General features: G+C 43.4%; 1 protein-coding gene across 2 annotated transcripts in view; it reads left to right on the top strand.

Annotated features, from left to right (window-relative positions):
- The window catches only part of LOC146074076 (follistatin-related protein 4-like), a 1002356-nt gene that overhangs the window by 849248 nt on the left and 129710 nt on the right, over window positions 1-23398 (top strand). For both annotated transcript variants that reach the window (XM_083181806.1, XM_083181805.1), the window contains exon 8: window positions 11448-11568. In XM_083181806.1, the coding sequence (XP_083037932.1) occupies window positions 11448-11568 (121 nt within the window). The remainder of the gene's footprint in view (window positions 1-11447; window positions 11569-23398) is intronic.

Genomic DNA, 23398 nt, shown 5'->3' with positions numbered 1-23398 from the left:
TTAAAGGTGGCCACCATGTTCCAATGAAATAAAGGAGACAAAGAGGGAAATTATTACTACTGTACATTAATATATAAGTAGGTTGACTACACCATTGCTTTTCATATTCTGTTATTTGCAGGTGGGGATGTGTGGACCGAGAATGTGGGGGGTGTGCAGCTGTGTTTGGTGTCACCCCACGGAAGGGTGACACCTGGGTTAGGGCCACACCCCTCGCATCACCTAGTGATGACAATAAACAGAAGAAGGGTTACCACCTTTGTGTTGAGAGATTCCTGGACAGTTGCCTGCCCCTTGACCCACCCACAGCCCACCCACTGATCAGCCCCCATGCTCGCCCCTTAACCCGTTTTATCATGGTTGTTTAACCTTTGCTTCAATTCCATTCTTGATTTTGCACAACGTAATGTCACACACCATATTGCCCATTACAAATTATGCCTCAGACTGTGATGCCCATTAGACATTATGCTTCATACTGTAATGCCCATTACACATTATGCCACAAATTGTGATGCCCATTTCACGTTATGCCCCACACCATGATGCCCATAACACACTATGATGCCAATTGAATATTATACCACACACCATAATGGCAATTACATTTTGCTGCTTACCTACATGTTAATTGCTAGAGGTTTCTTGATCAATGCCAGGGGCTTTATGCTCACTGCCAAGGCCTTCATGCTCGATGCCAGGGCCTACATGCTCGATGTCATGGGGGATTACATGCTAGTTGCCACAGGGGGGTGAAATGCTTGTTGCCACAGGGAGTGAAAAGCTCATTACCAAGGGGGGATCAAATGATAGTTGCCATGGGGAAGTAAAATGCTAATTGTCAAGGTGGGGTGAATAATACATTGCCAAGGGCGAGTGAAATGATCGTTGTCAAGGGGGAGTGAAATTCTCATTGCCAAGGGCTAGTGAAATGCTCGTTGCCAAGAGGAAGTGAAATGCTCATTGCTAAGGGGAAGTGAAATGCTCAGTGACAAGGGGAAGTTTAAGAGCAGTGACTGAAGTGGCATCCAGGCAAGTGCAGCCCAACTGTACCAGCAGTCTGCTCTGTATAAACTCCTATGAGCCCATTGTAGTAATATACTATGTACATGTTATAAATTTGTATTTTAAAGTCACTATAACTGCTAATCTGTATTATGCCCATTGCATAACCAGGGTTGTATTGTTAAGGATATGTTTTTAGTCTTTGTATTACCTGTTTGAAGCTGTTGTTCAGTGGAGTATAATTGGGCTACTGTTGTCTTTTTAACACAGGCTAATTTATGTCCTTTTGATTAGCTGGTCATGTGACCTCAGCTGTAGCCTCTCCTAAGCAGACCTGGTATATCTCTTCATGTAGAGGGCAGTTGTCTGCCTGGGCAGTTGTCTCACTTAAAAATATATGAAGTGAGAAATTACAAAAAGGGAATAATTGCTCTTAATGAACAGTTAAAAAAACAGTTGAAAAACAACATCAGTCAAGGTAAATACAATACTTACTACACTACAATACTATACAGTACATATCCAATCTACTTAACCCTGTCTCTAACATACACAAAATCACAGCATGCTCACCACACTGCTACTTCTCTTTTCATTACATGGAATTCTTACCAAACTTCAACCATTCTATAATCTCCCTGAAACACACCGCTGTGAGTCAACTGTCATCCCAGAGAGGAAGTTGGAAAACCACTGCTACTACTTTAACTAAGCAATTGACTGTCCAACAGTCCTGTGCAAGGAAGCTGCAGTAGAGTTTAGTTACATAGTAGTTAGACGTGCCGTTATCAAGTTCAACCTTGGTTAGTGTGTATGATCCATTTGCTACATCCCTTATTATGCATTGTGTATTATGATTTATCTAAAAACATATTATGATTGTTGTTTGTACCCCTGGAAGTTTTTACCCAATCTATGTTTGTCCAACCTTATTTTAAATGTATTTACATACCTCCGAACATGACCCTCTCTAGGAGGGACACGATGCTCTGCTCCTGCACTTGGCTCTTAATTTATAATTGCCATCACCTATGTTGAAGCAGCGTTCTTAGCAATTTACCTGTTCAACACAGATGAGGGTAATCATATATTAAGAGGAAATTCCAGGAGCAGAGCATTGTGTCCCTCCTGGAGAGGGTCATGTTGGGAGGTATGTATTTATTGTGTCTGCCGACACCACCTCTCCTGGAAGAGAGATCCACAATTTGGCTGCCCTGACCGTAAATGTTTCTTTCCCTCTAAGTGAACTATATCTTCTTTCCTCTAATCTAAACTCATGCCCTTGTGTCCTGGAGTCCTTCCTCAAAGCGAAAAGGATGCCTGACAGTTCCTTATATTGGCCCCTGATATATATGTATATGTTTAGCATGTCTCACATTAAATGTCTCTTTTCTAGTATAAACAATCCCAAATTGTTCAATCTGTCTTCATAGCTTAAATTCTCCAAACCCTTTATTAGCTTTTCTGCTCTTTGGACTTTTTCCAGTTCTAGGATGTCCGTTTTATAGTGCGGAGCCCAGAATTGTACTCTGTATTCTAAATGCGGTATAACCAGTGCCGGCTTGTACCTTTTTGGGGGAGGGAGGTTGTCACTGGCAGAAGCCACCGCGGGCACACTGCCCTCTGCTGCCACCACTCCTCCTGGTCCCCATAGTGTTCCCGGCGCATGTGCTATGATGAAAGGCGCCAGGACTGGCGCATGTGTAGTACAAACTTCTGTACTGCACATGCAGCCAGCTTCTATGGGCTGCTTCAGCAACTGCTTAAGTTATAACTAGAACACTGTGTATGTCTCCCAAGATGCATAACCTTACACTTACATTCACTTGTAGTGACCCTAGTGGCCACAAAAAATATTTCTTACATTTATTTACTTTGAACCCCATTTTTCTAATTTTTGGCCACTCTTCTGGTTTATTAAGATCACTCTGAAGCGTAAAGACATGATTGATTGTTCTAATTACTCTGCTCAGTTTTGTGTCATCAGCAAAGATGGAAACTTTGCTGAGTATACCCACCCCAATATTGTTAACAAGTATGTTAACTAAAAGGAGCCCTAGCACTGACCCCTGTGGCACTCCACATAGTACTGGTATCATACTTGATACTGCACCGTTTACAACCACTCTCTGTTCTTTATTCCGCAACCAGTCTCCTACCCATCTGCAAATCTTTACCCCCTAGTCCCAAATCCCCCTTTTTATTTATATGGCAGGTTAAAAGCCTTACCAAAATCCTGGAAGACCACATCTACAGCATTTCCATTGTCTAGGTTGTTCCTAGACTTCCTCATAAAAGCTTATTGAGTTTGTTAACCACGGACATGTGGAACTGGGCAAACGTCAGCACGCCGAACCCGGAAGTAGCGTCCTCTAACATCAGAGCGGCTCCAACATCACTGCCAGCTGGGTGAGCATCTCTCACCTTGGACTGGCTGCAGTAGCCCGGAAGTCCAGCACAGCACCGCTGCGAACACTCTGCAAGTTGCCTGACTGGGTAAGATCCCTGGGAGCGGGACGCCACCACCCAGCACTGCCCACCCAGCCATCCTTTGACTTTGCCACCAGCCCCTCTGTGATTTCTGTGAATTCTGGACTACTGTGCACCACCCACCCGCCTCACAGGCATACCCCTTCCCCCACCGACACGCCCATTTTCCACCATAAGACATAAGCCATCAGGCTTATGGTTAAAGGGTTCTGCTGACCCCTTATACCCGCAAGGGCTTATCATTGGCAACACACACATTACCCCAACCTGTTTGAGACATAAGCCACAAGGCTTATGGTAAAAAGGAGCCTGCTGGGGGGGCGTGGCCACGGAGGTGCGAGAGTGAGGTGGTGTGCAGGAGAGCTCCCTGGCAGAAATCCGACAAATGATCCTGTGTACCTCGCTGTAAAGCATAAAGTAAAAGCTTTCATCCCTGGAGCCTTCTCCGTAGCGCCAGCAGGGTTCGGGTGCAGCGCGGAGGTATCTGGAGTGGGAGAAGCTCACCCGTACGCTTGCTGGGTAGCCGGCAGCTGTAGAGGCAGGAGACGCGTGCAGTGTGTTCCAGTCGCATGGTGTGACGGCGGGTGACGCGATACGGGACGTGAACCGTCCATTTCGGCTGGGCCCTGCCCGAGAGCTGCAGCGGCGTTTGTCCCGCTGTGAGAGTACCCGTCCGGGTAAATCGGGAGGAGACCTTTTCTGAGTCCCGGAGGAGTGCAGGAGACATCCTCAGCCAGATTTACCTTGCTGGCGTGAAGCATTGGCAGGTTCGGTAGATCGGGAAAAGGACGCGGACTGCATTCCCAGAGGGCCGTAAGAGACACTATTCATTTCACTTGGCTATATTAAACAGGTGGTGGGTTAGAGGCTATATATTGTGACTCAGACAGGCAAAATTAAGCTATTTAGCCTGATGAATCCGGCTGACTCTGGTTAATCCTGACTGTGTGTCAAATACTGCAACTGCCCCTTAGGTCTTCTTTTGTTACCACGCTGTCCTCTGTTATAAGAGCAGCAGCAATTTGTGTGGGCCCCGGTGGAACCCTGTCGGAGAGTTGGCTGGTGTCTCAGCGATGTGGGTGTTGGAGCCCTACTATAGAGCCTGAACGTTCCTGCTTGTTATATTTGCCCCTCACCCTCCCCCGTGATACCCTGTTGCACCCGCCACCAGTGCAACTCTTACCCAGCCGGGTCCCGGTGGAAAATCACCAGAGAGTTTTGCTGGCGCTTCAGGGGCGCGAGTGTCGGAGTCCTGCTGCGGCGGGTTAATCTGGCTGCCATACCTACTATTCTCCCTTGCAGTAAAGGGGAACCCCGCTAAAAAGAAGGCGAAGCGTGCTGTCCTCAAAAATCTCCCGCTGCTGCAAGTTGAGGTTCCGGTAAACCCGCATATTCAAACGGCCCTTAGCAGTGAGCGCCCGTCGAAAGTCAACACGGAGCATTCCCTACTCTATCGTTTCAGGACCGGTGATATCGTTGCATCTTATTCCAATTTACTGTCACCTGCACAAACCTCCGGCTCGGCAACCAAATACAGACATTGGCCATTCTTGGCAAGCCGACTCAGTTTAGTCGTGGAACCGCAGTTGTATCAGCCTCAGTAACCCCCACCTGTAATATGGGCAAAACTGGGAACGCCAGTGCGGCAGCCAAACTTGAAAAATATGCCCGTTCACAAACAAACACCAAGACGCCGACTCCGTCGACTACTTCTTTGTCAACACCAGTTAAAGGCGGCGACCCCCAGGTAACCAATGACATAACCTTACAACAGCTGATGGAGGCAATAAAAAGCTGCGAAGTAAAACTATTAGAGAAGGTCGCGGACCTACAGTCAGAAGTGGTACAAATGAGACAGGATGTTAAGGAAGTAAAAGAACAGATTAAAGAAGTGGAGACCCGGGTCTCTAATCTAGAGGACAGCAACAACACCCTAGCCGGGAAAGTCGACACCTTGTCCACCCAAATGAGAGAGATGAAATTTAAAATCACCGATTTGGAAGGGAGAAGCCGTAGAAATAACATCAGAATAGTAGGCCTGCCCGAAAAGGAAGAAGGGTCTGACCCTCCAAAGTTCATGGAGCATTGGCTAACTGAGAAATTTGGAGCTGAATCCTTCTCAAAGTTTTTCTCAATAGAGAGAGCACATCGGGTCCCCCTGAGGCCTTTACCCCCGGGTGCCCCGCCAAGAACAATGATAGTTAAAATGTTGCACTTCCGTGACCGGGATACTGTGATCCAGCAGGCCAGGGAAAAAAACTCCATTATACACAACGGCTCCAGAATATCCTTTTTTCCGGACTATGCGATTGAAACTCAGAAAGAAAGAGCTAAGTTTATAGAGATAAAGCGCAGGTTGCGAGAAAGAGGCATCAAGTACTCTATGTTGTACCCTGCCAAGTTAAGAATTGTTGCCGGAGCAGAAACAATCTTTTTCTCCAACCCTAAAGAGGCTGCCAGTTGGCTGGACAAGTGGGCCCCAGGCCCGTATCAGTTGGCCTCAGCGAGAGACTAAGATCTATATATTAAGAATGTCCAGGGGGCTCATCGCACTATAGTGGTCTTAGATAGTTAAAGCCCCAAGGGGTCGAGTAGCTTAGGGTGGGAATTAGGTATGCCAAGGGGGGATATGGTATACAGGGAGGGGGGAGGTTGGGTGGGATCGGGTGGGAGTGGGATTTCTGTAGAGTATTGTGTATGTGTTAGTCTGTTTTTGTGTAGGCAGTGATATATGTTGTACGGATATGGGCACATTGCCCCTCCGTGGCGGTCCATAATCCTTCAGTCAAGGATGAAACCAAATTATAATGTCATTGGACAGAATTAGAGCCCTAGCATGGAATATCCGTGGAATTAACGATAAAATAAAGCGCTCCCTGATATTGAGCCAGCTTAAGCAATATGGTGCAGATATTATGTGTATTTTAGAAACCCATCTGGTGGGCAGGAAACTTATGTCCTTACGGAAGCCCTGGTTGGGACATTATTTCCATGCGTCTTTCACCTCATCTTCCAGAGGGGTATCAATATTAATTCGGAAATCGGTACCCTTTACATGCAATAGGGTATCTATTGACCCTCAAGGCTGTTACGTCTTCCTTGACTGTAAGATTGGTCCAAAACAATTGATTATCTTGGCAATCTACATCCCTCCACCGTTTTCTTATAAAATCCTAAACAAGGCCGTGGAATTCGCGGCTTCTGCCCCGCATTCCCCGGTACTATGTATGGGTGATTTTAATAATGTGCTGAATCCCCGCCTCGATAGATGGAGCAGTACTGGGAAAACGGGAGGAGAGACAGGTACGGGCCTTGCTAATTATTTGCAAGACATAGGATGGGTTGACCCCTGGAGGTTGTTTAATCCCAATAAGGAGCAGTTTTCCTGTTTTTCACAATCATATATGGCCCTATCTAGAATTGATATGGCACTGGTGTCCAGTGATCTTATGCCAGCAGTCCGGAGTGTTGATTACAAGGCGCGGGGGATATCTGATCATTCCCCTGTGTGTATTGAGCTAGAGGGCGCTCAGGACCGTGGAAATAATTTCTGGAGATATAATTCCATGTGGTTGAATAGTATAGACCCAAACGAGGAACTTGGGACCATCTGGCAGGGCTTCTGGGTGGACAATTTGGGTTCGGTTGATTCAGACATAGTTTGGGACACCCTGAAGGCCTATATAAGAGGTACCTTAAAAAAGAAAATTGCAGAAGTTAAAAAAAAAACTAGAAATAAAATCTTAGCAAAAGAAAAGGAAAGCTTAGATAAAGAAAAACACTATTACAGCAATAAATCAGAGGTGACATATCGGGTGTGGCAAGAGGCCCAATCAGAGTGGTTAAATGAAATCAAACAAGTAAATCTTACCATAATGGCTCATAAAGCCTCTCAAAAATACCAAAATGAAGATAGATCGGGGAAGTTCTTAGCTTTAATTGCCCAGTCTGAGAAACCACCTAGTGTCATAATGAGCGTTAAAAATCAAGAGGGTATAGTGGTCCATTCTCCTCCTCAGGTGGGCGAAGCATTTGTAACATATTTCAGGCAGTTATATACAACTCAACTGCACCACAGTGAGCAAGAGATAAAGGACTATATTAGTAAGATTCAACTCCCTAAATTGGACGATAGGGATCAGATAGAAATCGACGCCCCAGTAACTCTATCGGAAATCATCAAAGCTATTAATTCTCTGCCAAATGGTAAAGCCCCCGGGCTAGACGGGCTGCCAGCCGAAATTTATAAAAAATATAGTAAAGTGCTAGCACCATTCCTTTATGAAACTCTGCAGGATAGTATTAAAACAGGTTTCCTCCCTAAGTCATTCACGGAGGCAAAGATCATATTAATTTTAAAACCAGATAAAAACCCGCTAGAACTAGATGCATATAGACCCATCTCGCTAATCCCGGTAGAAGCTAAAATAGTGGCCAAGATTTTAACCGATAGATTAAATAAACACATCACTAAACTGATACATCCAGATCAAACCGGGTTCATGCCAGGAAAGACCACTAGCATAAACATTCGGAAATTATATTCCCATCTGCAGTTAATTGGGTCACAGGGTAGCCAGGCTGCTGTAGTGTCACTTGACGCAATAAAAGCTTTTGATGCAGTGGAATGGCCATTCTTGAAGGCGATACTTCAGACGTATGGACTGGGACCCAATTTCCTAAGATGGCTTCAATTACTATACACCAACCCTTCAGCGAGGATATCAGTAAATGGGTGGACATCTCAGCCTTTTAATCTCTCTAGGGGCACCCGACAAGGTTGCCCTATGTCCCCCATCCTGTTTGCCTTGGCTATTGAGCCGTTGGCTGCACTCATTAGGCAATGCTCAGGCAACAGTGGTTTTCAAATTAATAACCGAATAGATCGCATTTTATTATATGCAGATGACCTATTGATATTCTTAGATCAGTATTCTCAAACACTCCCGCTGGTGCTCAAGTGGATCGAGGAGTTTGGAGACTGCTCGGGCTTCAGAATAAATTGGTCAAAATCAACTCTTATGAGGCTGGATGGCCCGGGCAGTCTTCAGACAGACTCCCTGCTTTCTTTGAAGTGCGTAAACACCTTTAAATATCTAGGCATAATAATATCACACGACCCCAAAAAATACATCGAGTTAAATATAAATCCATTGCTAGATTGGTTAAAAAAGAAAACTAAGAGTTGGAGTAGATTGCCTCTGGTTACCGCCGGAAGGGTAAACCTGGTTAAAATGTCGGTCCTCCCAAAGGTTTTGTACATATTGCAACAAGCCCCGGTATATTTACCTAGATCATTATTTAAAAAATTAAACAGCATAGTGTGCTCTTTCATATGGAATGGTTCTCGCCCAAAAATCAAATTAAACCTTCTGATGAGAGATAGAGCCAAAGGAGGATTGGGTCTCCCAGACTTTAGGAAATATTACATCGCCGCCCAAGCGATGCAATTAAGAGCCTGGCTTAGGGAAGAGGACGAGTGTCACTACTTGGCTAAAGCCTTGATAGAAGTCTCCACGCCCGATACGTCACCATTAAATAGGTTAACACAGTGCAGGAGCCACCCAGGGGACCTACCACTAGTCACACAGGCTATAAAAATATGGCAAGACATCAATAAGATTCTAAAAGTGGATTTCCTAGATGAGGAGTTAAGAATAGTCGATATGTTAAGATCTAGTGAAGTAAATTCATTGCAAATTGTGGAAGCATGGCACCCATATTCAATAATTCTCCTTGCACAACTGTATGATTTGAATGGTTTAAAAGCTTTTCACCAGTTAAAGGACGAATATAACCTGCCAGGCTCTTTTCACTTCCGATTTCTCCAACTTAGAAGTGTTATCTCAACCCATATTGGGAAGCTATCCCTTAGGTTTAGCGAGAATGAGGTTAAAAAAATCCTTAAACTTCCCAACAAAAAGAAATGTATCTCCAGGGTGTATAGCCTCTTAAAAGAGGATAAAACAGGGGGAGATTTGGCCCCATTGAGAAGCAAATGGGAAAGGGATATAGGTAGTATGAACGAGTCAGAATGGTCGACTGCCCAATCCGCTGTAGCCAGTGCCACAAACTCACTCCGAATACAACAAACCCAATTATATATCCTACACCGCTCATATATGACTCCTATAAAAATGGGAAAATTCAACGGGAACGGTCAGACGTCCTGTCCAAAATGTAGAGTTACCCAAGGGACCTTTCTACATTTAATTTGGGAGTGTGGCCTAATAGCTGATTTTTGGGGTAAAGTTAATTATGTAATTTCCTCCACAGGAATTTCAATTGATATCTTAACTGTACGGTGCTGTTTACTAGGTATCCTCCCGAAAGATCTTGGTGATAAGAGGTTATATGTAACTAACTTGGCAGCAATTGCCAAAGTAATCATAGGTAAAACATGGATGTCATCCAGTGCTCCCGATGTTGAAGCCTGGAAAGCACGGGTAAATTACACTATAGCACAAGAAATGTGCATAGCACGAAAGCGACAAACACTTAAGAAATTTCACGCTATTTGGGATTGCTGGATACAATCTCCTTTTTATAAGGTAACAAATTTGCACTAGAGTTAATCACCGTGGAGCACTGATAGTGCTCTATCGTAACACCTTTTTTTTTTTTTTTTTCTTTATAGTTTTAGAGGCACTATGCACTTTAAAGGAGTGGTATTCAGTTAGTATTGCACAGGAAAAACTTTTCATGATTAGCAATTGAAGCTATAGTTAACCTTAATTTCTTACGTCACGGATAAGGATACTCTAATTAAAAATGCACTTCTACAGATGTGTTAGGGTGAAGTAAAGTGATATATAGAGAGAATGTCCAATATGGAGATGTAACTGAGGGGAATAAGGTTTAAATTCGATTCATTGTCCGACAAGCTGTCCCATACCCTATATATGCATTACAGTGTTAGTCTGTACCACTGCCTACGTGTTTATGTAATGTCTGTAATATTGTCTTTGTTAGTTTATGCTGTTGAATGTGTATTCACTATACTTGTCTCTTCTTCTTCTTGTATGTTTTAACTTTTGCAAATAAAAAAAAAATATAAAAAAAAAAAAAAAGGAGCCTGCTGGCAGCCCAATTCCCCCACGGGGCTCATCCAAGGTTCACTTACTCATCACTCACGTTTATTCTGTTGTACATGTATATGCACTGCTTTCTGATTCAATAAACTCATATTTGATTTCACACCACAAGCATCTTGTCACTCATTCCACATATCAAAGATATCAAGGTAGAGCGCTTAACTAATACTTTTAGTAATAGCAGCCACAACAGTAGTAGCATCTTACAAATGCCAACTCACTCCTATGCAGGTTACACTGTGTTTCACTGATTTCATTAAGAGGCACACTGCTGAGAACTGAGGGACATCATCGCACAATAGCTTACCCCATTTAGACCCTCCTGGGGATTTGTGGTATCTGACACAGCCACCAATATTGTGCAAGCATTACATCTGGGCAAATTCCAGCACATACCATGGTTTGCTCACACAATTAGTTTGGTGGTGCACAATGTATTGATTAATATCAGTAGTGTTCTGGATATAGTCGGTAGCCTGAAAACTGTTGGGCCACTTTTGACATTCATCAACTGCGGAGTGTCGAAGACTGGAGTGCCAGCAAACCCACTTTAACCTGCCCTTCCTGCACCTGAATCAAGAGTTAATAATGGGGTGTCATTTTATCCTTTATATGCTTCAGAGGATTGAGGAGCAGCAAAAAATCAGTGCAACTATTTGGCATAAAACAATATTGTGAGCTGTGAGGTGTTTAGAATAGACTGAAAATGAGTGGAAATGATTTATTTAGGTTAATATTACTGAAAAGGGTAGGTTTTAGTTAAAATACACTTTAGAAACGAGCAACCAATCATGTCAGCTTTCACTTGTTAATCTATGTTTCAAAAATAAAAGCTATTGTGTTGTTTTCTGTTCACAGGATTTTGGAGAAGATAATTCCTTATACATCACCAAGGTAACAACTATTCATATGGGCAATTACACATGCCATGCTTATGGCTACGATGACCTCTACCAGACACATATCCTTCAGGTGAATGGTTAGTAAATGGCACGCATGACAATTCACAAATACAGCTTCTAAGATATTCTTTGTTTCATTTTTTTTATTGAAGTTTTACATATACAATAAAGTTTAACTGTGAAAGACAAATATTTTGTACGTCAGGGCTATTTCTACATTTGAGTTATAAAAAGTTAGGTAGGGTTACCTGTGGTCAAAAAAGACTACATTATTGTTGAATGAACAGGTACAGGATGTCAAGTGTACATACAAATGTAGATTTATATGGAACCGAATTAGACGTCCACAGTTTATCATAGAGTAAATATTAAAATAATTGGAACAGAAAAACAACAAACTTAGTAATGAATACACAGACGATACTGGGAAGGGGGTGGAGAAACACACAAGGATCATTTTTCTCAACATGTTTAATACTGTAAACCTTAGACACTGTTGCAATAGGATGTTAGAACATAAATTAGACATGTTATGTTTACTAAGATCAAGATCATATGTTTATCTGACTGAATATAGTATTCTGTGGTCATTGTATATACCAGTATATTAATTGGAGAAACAGACTTTGTTGATCAGGCCTGATTATGTATACGGTCTCTAAGCGAACTGATTGTTTGGCATAATAAACTCAACATACTGTACTATGCAAAATAATAGGAAACTTATTGATGAAAACAGTACTTAATTACCCATTATGTGAGTGTGAGAATCCAGGTTAAAACAACAAAATATATTAAGATGAGGTTGTTGAGTCTCATATGAGAGATAAAGTTTAAAGTGTATGATCTCCTTGGTTTATGTAGCTCGACTGAAGTTGAGGATAGGATTTGAGTTTTCAAGAGGTGGTCTAGTGTGTTAATATATTTATTTATTTATTAACAGTTTCTTATATAGCGCATACATATTACGCAGAATATTTGAACATTCACATCAGTCCCTTCCCCAGTGGAGCTTACAATCTATATTCCCTACTACATGTACATGCACATGCACACACAGACATTCTAGGGTTAATTTTGTTGGAAGCCAATTAACCTATCTGTGGTTAGGAAACCGTGGGAGGAAACGGAGCACCCGGAGTAAACCCACACAAGCACGGAGACAATATACAAACTCCGCATAGTTAGAGCCATGGTGGGGATCGAACCCATGACCTCTGCGCTGTGAGGCAGTAATGCTAACCATTACACCATCTGTGCTGCTACGATGACCTCTACCAGACACATATCCTTCAGGTGAATGGATAGTAAATGGGAATATATGGAGTCGTTTCTTTAATAATTTTTCATAGGACATGTCAGAGCTTAATAGAACTGTCCTTTTATCAAAGAACATTATCTGTTGGAATTTGGAGTTTAATGCAATGTTGTTTGGAGCTGTTTTCACTCTCCAATGAATTAGAATTAGTTTTTTTGATAATGTAAAAATGAGCAGGAGGAGAGGAAAAATGTATTCATTGCTTGGTGAAATGGCTCCAACTCCTGAGTGTAAGACTTCTGAGAGTCTTCAGTGAGACTCTGAGGATCTCCCTGGACTAATGCCCTGACTCCATTGCCCCTGCCTGGGGTTGACGGTTGCGTGCAGTACTAGGATTCGCCTGTACCTGTCCCGGCTGTAAGGGCGAATTAGGTCTGCCCAGACTCCATTACAGGCAGGTCTTAGGTGGGAATAACAATGGAAGAGAAAAAAGGTGAATCAGTTTGACTGGGATGCACTCCTGTTCCACAGTAATAAAATATTATTTTTACCTATAAAAGGTGTATACTTTATTTGTTGACGTATTTGATTATTTTTAGAAGTTTTATTTATTAAACTTTATTAAGAGCTAGTAGGTCATCATTCTGTAATGGTGCTGGATAATACAGTTTGTCAATGATATGAGACCTTAAGGTAAGTAGCGAAAATATTAAAACAAGATATAGATTTAAAGAGAAAAAGAAATTTTAAAGATTAAAAATCACTCTGTGAATATTGTAGCTTGAGTATACTTGTCTAGTTACTGCTTAAATTCCACAGTGTGATAGTGGATTAATGCAGTGCCTGTGTAGGGTGTTTGATTAACACGGTGATATTCTCACTGTCTGTTGTCTAATCAAAGCAATGTATTGCCCTCTGCGTATATATTCCTCAAATGGGGTTGATTCTGCCCACGATAGTTCTATCTGAACCACTGCATATGGTGCAGATGTATAATCCGTACGGACAGGTTTGTCCTACACTAGTACTAGTGCTCACAATCTGTCAGGCAGAGTCACTGGTAATTGTCAAAGGGTGTGCACTCAATTAGTGCCGTGCACACTGTGCGATCTTCCAATTGGATCTATGCTGATCCTATAAGGTGCTCTACATACAATTCATGTGGCACATATACGTGGGTCGTACACACTGTGCAATCTTCCGATTGGATCTGTAATGATCCTGTGCTTCTGAGCTTAAATGGCTGATGTGCTTTATGGTGCACTACATACAGTTCATGTGGCACGTATACATAGGTAGGAACAGTACTGATGGTATGTTGTGCACAGTTTAATGAATCACGTGTTCACATACATGCATTTCTTTATTGGGCAAGATCACTGGTAGGCTGCCAGTACGAATGTGTGATCGCTGGATGTCATACACACTATGCAATCCTCAGGTTGGATCTACACTAGCATTGTGTTTTTGTGCTAAAATAGCTACTGCATTTTGTAATGCGCTGTTAACAAGTTAATATATCACATATACATCAATGAAAGCAAATGCCAGTGGTGTACTGCACACAGTGAGTCACTGTTAACTGCCAAGATGGATCTTCAATCACTGATTGCCATACACACTGTGCAATCCTAAGATTGGATCAACACTCGCACTGTGCTTCTATGTTTTGATAACTCATACGCTTTCTGATGCGCTTATTAACGAGTTCTGATATCACATATACAAGAGTGAAAGCCAATACCAGTGACGTATTTGACAGGCTTAAATGGATTATATGTGCACAGCAAAACAGTTCTCTAACGGGCACAGTTACTGGTAGCTGTCGCAATAAATGTGCAAACACTGATTGCCCTACACACTGTGCAATCTTAAGATTGTATCCCCACTAGTGTTGCGCTTCTGTGTTTTAAATAACCAATGCGCTATTAAGGGTTAGTATAACATATATATGTGAATGGAACTTGTGTCAGATCGTATACACTAGATTCTATGCCAGGATCTCCTTTACTATTGACAGTGATCCATTGCCTGTGTAGGGTGTTTGATTAACACGGTGATATTCTCACTGTCTGTTGTCTAATCAAAGCAATGTGTTGCCCTCTGCGTATATATTCCTCAAATGGGGTTGATTCTGCCCACGATAGTTCTATCTGAACCACTGCATATGGTGCAGATGTATAATCCGTGCGGACAGATTTGTCCTACACTTGTACTAGTGCTCACAATCTGTCAGGCAGAGTCACTGGTAATTGTCAAAGGGTGTGCACTCAATTAGTGCCGTGCACACTGTGCGATCTTCCAATTGGATCTATGCTGATCCTATAAGGTGCTCTACATACAATTCATGTGGCACATATACGTGGGTCGTACACACTGTGCAATCTTCCGATTGGATCTGTAATGATCCTGTACTTCTGAGCTTAAATAGCTGATGTGCTTTATGGTGCACTACACACAGTTCATGTGGCACGTATACATAGGTAGGAACAGTATTGATGGTATGTTGTGCACAGTTTAATGAATCACGTGTTCACATACATGCATTACTTTATTGGGCAAGATCACTGGTAGGCTGCCAGTACGAATGTGTGATCGCTGGATGTCATACACACTATGCAATCCTCAAGTTGGATCTACACTAGCATTGTGTTTTTGTGCTAAAATAGCTACTGCATTTTGCAATGCGCTGTTGACAAGTTAATATATCACATATACATCAATGAAAGCAAATGCCAGTGGTGTACTGCACACAGTGAGTCACTGTTAACTGCCAAGATGGGTCTTTAATCACTGATTGCCATACACACTGTGCAATCCTAAGATTGGATCAACACTCGCACTGTGCTTCTATGTTTTGATAACTCATACGCTTTCTGATGCGCTATTAACGAGTTCTGATATCACATATACAAGAGTGAAAGCCAATACCAGTGACGTATTTGACAGGCTTAAATGGATTATATGTGCACAGCAAAACAGTTCTCTAACAGGCACAGTTACTGGTAGATGTCGCAATAAATGTGCAAACACTGATTGCCCTACACACTGTGCAATCCTAAGATTGTATCCCCACTAGTGTTGCGCTTCTGTGTTTTAAATAACCAATGCGCTATTAAGGGTTAGTATAACATATATATGTGAATGGAACTTGTGTCAGATCGTATACACTGGATTCTATGCCAGGATCTCCTTCACTGTTGACAGTGATCACTGAGTGTACACGTGCTGCTAGCGCTGTCAGAACATGACACTATGCGCTGCTGTACACGAGTAATGATTGTGGCTATACGCCAGTGTGGGCAAGGACGCTCACTCTCCTATTAATGCCTGTTGCCAGGGATGTAATCCCCTTGGCCGGCGTGTGCTGCTGCGCCTCAGCGCTACTCGCACAGGAGCTGCTGAGCTAACTAAACAGAGGTATTTTTACATGAGACAAACAGACATTACATAATTTAACAGGCTAAATTGCTACAATTTCACAGAGGAGGGCTGCCAATGCGCATTTCGCTAGGTAGCTTTTTCAAGGCTATCACCTAAGTCAGGTCTTAGGTGGGGACAACGCGACCGCCAAAGCAGGAAGACAGCAAGGGGAAATGCTAACTAAATCCCTTCAACAGGACGGGGAATCCCCAGAGGCCTGAAGGGACCAACGAGTCTCAGAAGCTGAACTAATCCCGAACAACTGCAACAATGCATAACAGGTGTAATATAAGAAATATAATAAGTTAAGCGGCAACAATGCACGAAAGATGGTATATAAGAAATACAAAACAAGGTGACTACTGCAGGGGATGCTAGAGGAGGCTGCTGCCTCCTCTAGTATCCACAAAAATGGTCTGCAGTATGGCGGAAGCCATTTTCTGAGTGTCTCTTTTCATAAGCAGCAGGAGGGAGTCGGGAGAGCCTTGAGTCTGTGACCACAAACAGATGAGCCGGTGGCAGGTCACGGCGGATGGCGGCAGGTGGATCGCTGGCGCCCACACTTTCTCTGTGCCTCCCCGCCATGGGGGGGGCCTGCGGGACTATAGTTACGCCACTGCCCTGGACTGATACTGGACACTGGGCACCCCTGGAATTATACGGCACACATGCGGGCATTCCTGGACTGATACAGGACACTCATATGGCACACTTAACACCCTTTGCAGGTTAAAAAATTTTTTTTTTTAAATTTCAATTTAAAAATGGGGGCAGCTCCCCTGGACTGATACGTGACACTGGGAACCCCTGGAATTATATGGCAGAGATGTGGGCACCCCTGGACTGATACGGGACACTGGGCACCCCTGGAATTATATGGCACACGTGTGGTCACCCCTGGACTGATATGGGACACTGGGCACCCCTGGAATTATACGGAATTATACGGCACACATGTGGGCACCCTAGGACTGATACATAACACAAGGAGGCACCCCTGAAATTATACAGCACACATGCGGGCACCCCTGGACTGATATGGGACACATCTTTTATAGAGATCTGAATCCGACACATGATTATGACGTTTCTGCCTTGTTTTGGATGCGGGAAGATGGTGGGACCCGGCAAACTCCTCGGATCCGGCCTCGAATAAGGTAAATTCGTGGGGGCAGGGGGGGGGGGGGTTCGGATCTCTAGGATCCGAACCCGCTCATCTCTAGTAATAAATAGTGAATATTTGTGATCTGTATTGATTTTCTTATTCAGACGTAACCAAATATTGTATGATGTGTGAAATACAACATGATCTGTGGTGATTGCGGGGAGAAGGTGAATGGGAGTGTGGAGCAGTGTGCTTAATGAGTAGGGCTCAAATATAGCGTTTTCTAAAGAGATGTCAGAGAAGGAAGAAGTGTTAAGTAGCCAGAGATGTATCTGAAATTAATATTGGAAGTTAGGTATATGAAGGCCACTGTCTGCCTTATGGTGTTGTGGTTTGTATATTGACATTATTGGCCTTTCTCCACATCATAAGGAGCTAGACATGAGTTTCAGGTCTGTTGGTGAAATGGAGCATTTGGAAACAAAAGTATTATCTTTCCAAAAATGTATTATTGAGTATAGATGCTCTGCCTAATAGCGATATGGGGAGTTTGTTCTAGTAGTCTAATTGTAATTTAGGGCCTTATTTTGGTTCATTCTTTCTGACAAAATCCTTCTTAGTTGGACAAAACCATGTGCACTGCAGGGGGGGCAGATGTAACATGTGCAGAGAGAATTAGATTTGGGTGAGTAATTTTGTTTCTGTGCAGGGAAAATACTGACTGCTTTATTTTTACACTGCAATATAGATCTCACTTTGAAGTAAAACCCCACCCAAATCTAATTCTCTCTGCACAAGTAACACCTGCCCCACCTGCAGTACACATGGTTTTGCCCATCTAAGAAGGATTTTGTCAGAAAGAATGAACCAAAATAAGGCCCTTAATCAGGGCTATTTTTGTGCAGGCTCCAGCAGGAACTGTGGCCCTTATTCTAGTTCACTCTTTCTGACAAAATATTCCTCAGATGGACAAAACCATGTGCACTGCAGGTGAGGCAGGTGTTACTTGTGCAGAGATAATTAGATTAGGGTGGGGTTTTACACCTGCCACACCTGCAGTGCACAGGTTTTGTCCATCTAAGAAATATTTTGACAGAAAGAGTGAACTAGAATAAGGGCCACAGTTCCTGCTGGAGCCTGCACAAAAATAGCCCTGCCCTTAATCTTAGCTAATAGGAGGTAGAGTTGGATTTATATAAATTTTGAAGGTCATGGGTGATCATGACTTGAGGTATTTGATTTGGTGGTGCTGGAGTTTAAATTGAGATAGGATGGGGTGAGCGGAAGTAGGGGAAGCTAGAGGTGCAAGTGGAAGAACTTCAGATTTATTTACATAGATTTTGTATCCTGAAATAGGGCCAAAATAATTTATGCTATCCATGATAATGGGGATGGAAGATAAGGGTTTAGAAATATACAAAAGCATGTCATCAGCGAAAATATTATGAGTTCTATGTCATATTTTAATTCCGGTGTAGGTCTGGGATTTTTTAAGGGCTATAGGCCCTTATTCTGAATCGAGCGGTACGGCCCGCGTGCGGCCGTACCGCCGATGTTTTCAGTCTGCACATGCGCAGAGGTCAATCTGCGCATGTGCAGGCGAAATCGCCGCACATAAAGTTTCGACGCCGCAAAGGGGGCGTATAGGGGCGTGAGGGGCTTCATACCCTCATTTCCCTATGCATACGCCCCGCGTTTCATGGGCGTTCCCATGCAAACGCGGGGCGTATGCATGGTAATGAGGCTATGACGCCAGTGATGGGGGCGGAAAGCTGACATCGCCGGATGTCAGCTCTCAGCCCCCAAACAAGCTTTCACACGGACGATTGTCCGTGTGGTCTCAGCTTGCGGGAGCTGGTGGGGCGTGCGGCCCTGCCTTCGATGGTCGCCGACCATCGAATGCAGGGGGCAGCTCCCACCATGGTGGAGGCGTACGCCCCACCATTTTCATGCGGATCGCCAGCCGTCCGTGTACGGACGGCCGTGGCGATCCGTATAGTAGGCGGGGATTGGTTGGTGCGGCCGGAGCACCGTATGCGGCTCCGGCCGCACCGATCTGAATAAGGGCCATAGTGAGGAGTTCTATCGCGATAGCAAATAGGAGAGGGGATAGGAGAAATCTCTGCCTAGTGCCTCTTTTGGTCTGGAATGGGGACGAGAGGAAACCATTGTATGCAATCTGTGAAGAGGGTGATTCGTATATAGGGGGTTAATCTGATTCACTTGGAAAGGCACAATCACTCTGTAATGGACAAAACCATGTACACTGCAGGTCAGGCTGATGTAACATGTGCAGAGTGAGTTAGATTTGGGTGTTTTATTGTTTCTGTGCAGGGTAAATACTGGCTGCTTTATTTTTACACTGCAATATAGATATCAGTTTGAAGTACACTCCCCACCCAAATCTAACTCTCTCTGCACATGTTACATCAGCCCCACCTGCAGTGCAGCATGGTTTGTCATATAACCCCCATATATTGGATAAATGAGATGTATGATCAGGGGATTCCAAATTTTGCCATAATGGAAAATAGATGGGGTCATAGTACATGGTCAAAGACCTTTTCGGCATCAAGGGCTAGGATTAAGTTATAGTGAGGATGTGATATATTGAAGTACTAGGAATGGATGGCTGCTAAAACTCTATTAATGTTTCAAACAGAGCGTCTGCCTTTGATGAATCCTGTCTGAACTTGGTGTATTAAGCTTAGGAGAATTGGGTTGAGTTGATCTGCTAAAATTTTGGTAAGAATTTTATAATCACAATTCAATAGTGATATGGGTCTACATGAGCCAGAATGTGACAGGTTTCTTCCTGGTTTGTGAAGGACCTTTATTATTGTTGCGTTGAAATGGGTTGGGATGAAATTGAATACAGAAACCAAGATAGGGGCTACTTTGTCTGGGTGCATTTTGTAAAAATCCCAGGAAAAGCAATCCGGGCCTGGTGCTTTGGCAGGTTTTTGGGACTTTATGACCATAGCAACCTCATACAGTGTAATGGGAGATGTTAAAGATGATGAAAAGTAGATACTGTAGTTAATAGATAGTGGGTAAATTAGGTTATTCCAAAGGTCACATAATATTTAAGGGGTTTATATTCTTTGGTGGCCTATAGGAATGGGGTGTGGTATATTTCACCGACAGTCGGGAATCCGACAGTCATTACTCAGACGTCGGAATCCCGACTGCACAGCGGGGGGAGCGCAATGAATCCCCTTGTGGGCTCACTGTGCTCACCACGCTGTGGGTATGGTGGTGAGCTGAGCTCGCCACCTTTTTTATTCTCCCTCTATGGGGGTCGTGGACCCCCACGAGGGAGCAGTTGGGATTCCGACGTTGGAGTAATGACTGTCGGAATCCCGACTGTCGGGGAGCTGTCCAGCACCCATAGGAATGTAGGTTATTGGAAAGTAGTCTGCCAGTTTTGTTTCCAAATTCATGGTATTTATAGTTGGAGGCAAATTGAAGTTTGTCTGACATAGATTGGAGTATATTATCCATTTGTGTTTTTGCCAAAGAGTATTTGGACTTATTTATTGGTGAAGGGTCTTGAATATATGTGGAATAGGATTCCGTTAATGATTTCTGAAGTTTTATGTATGTAAAAGTGTGTTTTTTCTTTAGGATAGATTCATATAAAAGAATGTGACCTCTCAAAATTGCCTTCGCCAACATCCAATATAATTGAGGGTTTGAGGCTAGAAATAGTTTATTATGAGTATGACATTCATACCATCTCTCATCTATATAGTGTTTGAATTCAGGTGAGCACTTCTAAGATATTCTTAATGTTAGATCATGTAGTGTACTGTAAAGATAATCATCTTGTATAGATGATTTCAGATTTATTCATACTTTTGCTTTAAAATCTTCATGCAGTGGCATGACAATGGGGGGGGAAGGTGTGTGCAGGTAATGCAAGTTCTATGGGGTCTGGACACTTGGGGGGCCCCAAAACTTAGCAGACAACATCACTGCAATCTGCCATATTGGTGTCCAGCAGCTTCTTCCTGGTATCGGGTGGGTGGAACTGAGGAGTAAAAAAATGTCTTAGCTTCAGAACAGATATATACGTCAACTCTGACGTGTCTGTCCCCACCCACCGCCCTAGTACAGCCACCTTAACCCTCAACATCATCGCTAGTCCCTTCCCATAAAATATATTTGGTGGATGCCTGCATTGCTGCAACCCGCCTCCACCTGCACATGTCCCTGTCGAGCAACTTACCCCGAGGATGAGCGACCCCCAGCCCAATAGAGAGAAGAAGCGAGTAGCAGCACAGGGATCTGCAGACAGCAGATGCACTGGCAAAGAGTGTTGCACATATCTCAGTAAGTGGCCTGTATCTGCAATCCCTGCCTGTGTGCGCTGTGCAGGCATGAGTAAACCACATCTTTCCAAGAAAGGGACCTCTGCATGTCCTTGTTAGTATGCTGACAGTCAAGGAAAACCAAAAGAGTATATGGCTGTGTGCTAAAAATTCAAGTTTTATTAGTGCAAATATAGTGATAGCAGTTAATCTTTTACTCATGACGCAGTCAGATTTATAAGTTGTGATGCTTCTGTATAATCCAGTCCTGTGCTGCTGTGCTGCTGTTCTGTATAGTGCTTGTGTCCTGTGCTGCCTAGTGTTGGTGTCCTGTGCTGCCATAAGTCCATTGGTGCTGCAGCTGCTGTATAAGTCAAGTCCTATGGTGCTGTGCTGCCTAGTGTTGGTGTCCTGTTCTGCCTAGTGCTGGTGTCCTGTGCTACCAAATGCTGGTATCCTGTGCTGCCCATAAGTCCATTGGTACTGCTGCATAAGTCCAGTCCAGTGATACTGCTGCATACTGTAAGTCTACTCCAGTGATACCTCTGTATAAGTCCAGTTGAGCGGTACTGCCGTTAAAGTGCATTGGTACTGTTTCATAAGTCCAGCCCAGTGATACTGCTGTGTAAGTCCAGTCCAGTGGTACTCCAAAAAGATATTTGGAGGATAAAATAGGGAAAGAAAAAGAACCACTTCACCCTGTCTTGACAAAGACAATGACATGCCATCAATGTTGTCTGCCAAGGCCGATGCCCAATGTCATTATAGAGGGCATGTAAAATCCAAAATACCAACGTTTATTAACATGAAGAGAATTTAAAAAAAAAATTAATTGTTTGAGGAAAAAATGTAAGCTTGCCAATATGCCATTTTTGACATGGAGCGACATGGAACAATCTACATTCATGACTAGTCATTCAGCTTCAGATGACAATCTAAGCCCTCCTTCTCCCACCTCTAGAAAATTTAAGAGAGTTAAGCTGTTAAAAGCATTCTAAAATGGTATCACAAATCCCCAAGGAGAGTCCAAGTGTTTTGGTGTATGCAATGCCTGACCTTCCCATCACTGTATGGGAAGAGGTGCAGGGATTACACGCCCTCTGCATATGCTGGAAGGAGCACCCACTGTTCAGTTTCTGATATTGAGATTGAAGTACACCTGGAAGTACACCAGGAAGAGGATACTGATATATCTGGCGCTAATGAGGAAGTTGATTATGAGGATGCTGATGGTTTTGCCAGTGACAGTTGTCTGTGGGATGAAATAGCCCATTGCCATGCTGAGGCAGAAGACCAAAAAAATCCACCTCTTTGGTCTTTAATGATTTTTTTATCTAGATCCAGACAACAATTGTCTTTCCATATGCAGCTTATGTAAAGCTGCAATAAGCATGGGTAAGGATGTTGGCCACCTAGGAAATCCTCCCTTATACGTCACCTGACTCTCATTCGTAAGTCACTTTTTAGCTCAGACACTGTGGCTAGGACCATAAGCAGTCCATTGACATGTAAATACCTTGGTCGTGATATATCCAAGCACCTGCAATCTACACCACCAACTCCATCCACTGCAATTTCCTCCTCAGTCAGGATAAGTAGAACTCCTTCAGGCCATGTCACTGTCAAGAGTTATCTACCATCAGGGAATTCTCTGGAGGACCCTACAGGGCTATGCCTACTGCTGCAGCTGCTGGTCATTCATCATCAAAGAGGATAAGTGGGAACACCACTACTACTACTTTCACTAAGCAATTGACTGTCCAAAAAACCCTTGTGCTGAGGATGACTCGTGACAGTGGTAATCCTAT

This window comes from Crinia signifera, chromosome 4 (assembly GCF_055691185.1).
Source record: "Crinia signifera chromosome 4, ASM5569118v1, whole genome shotgun sequence".
Lineage (NCBI taxonomy): Eukaryota > Metazoa > Chordata > Amphibia > Anura > Myobatrachidae > Crinia > Crinia signifera.
The sequence above is the reverse complement of the archived record's forward strand: the minus strand, read 5'-3'. Positions and strand labels throughout refer to the sequence as shown.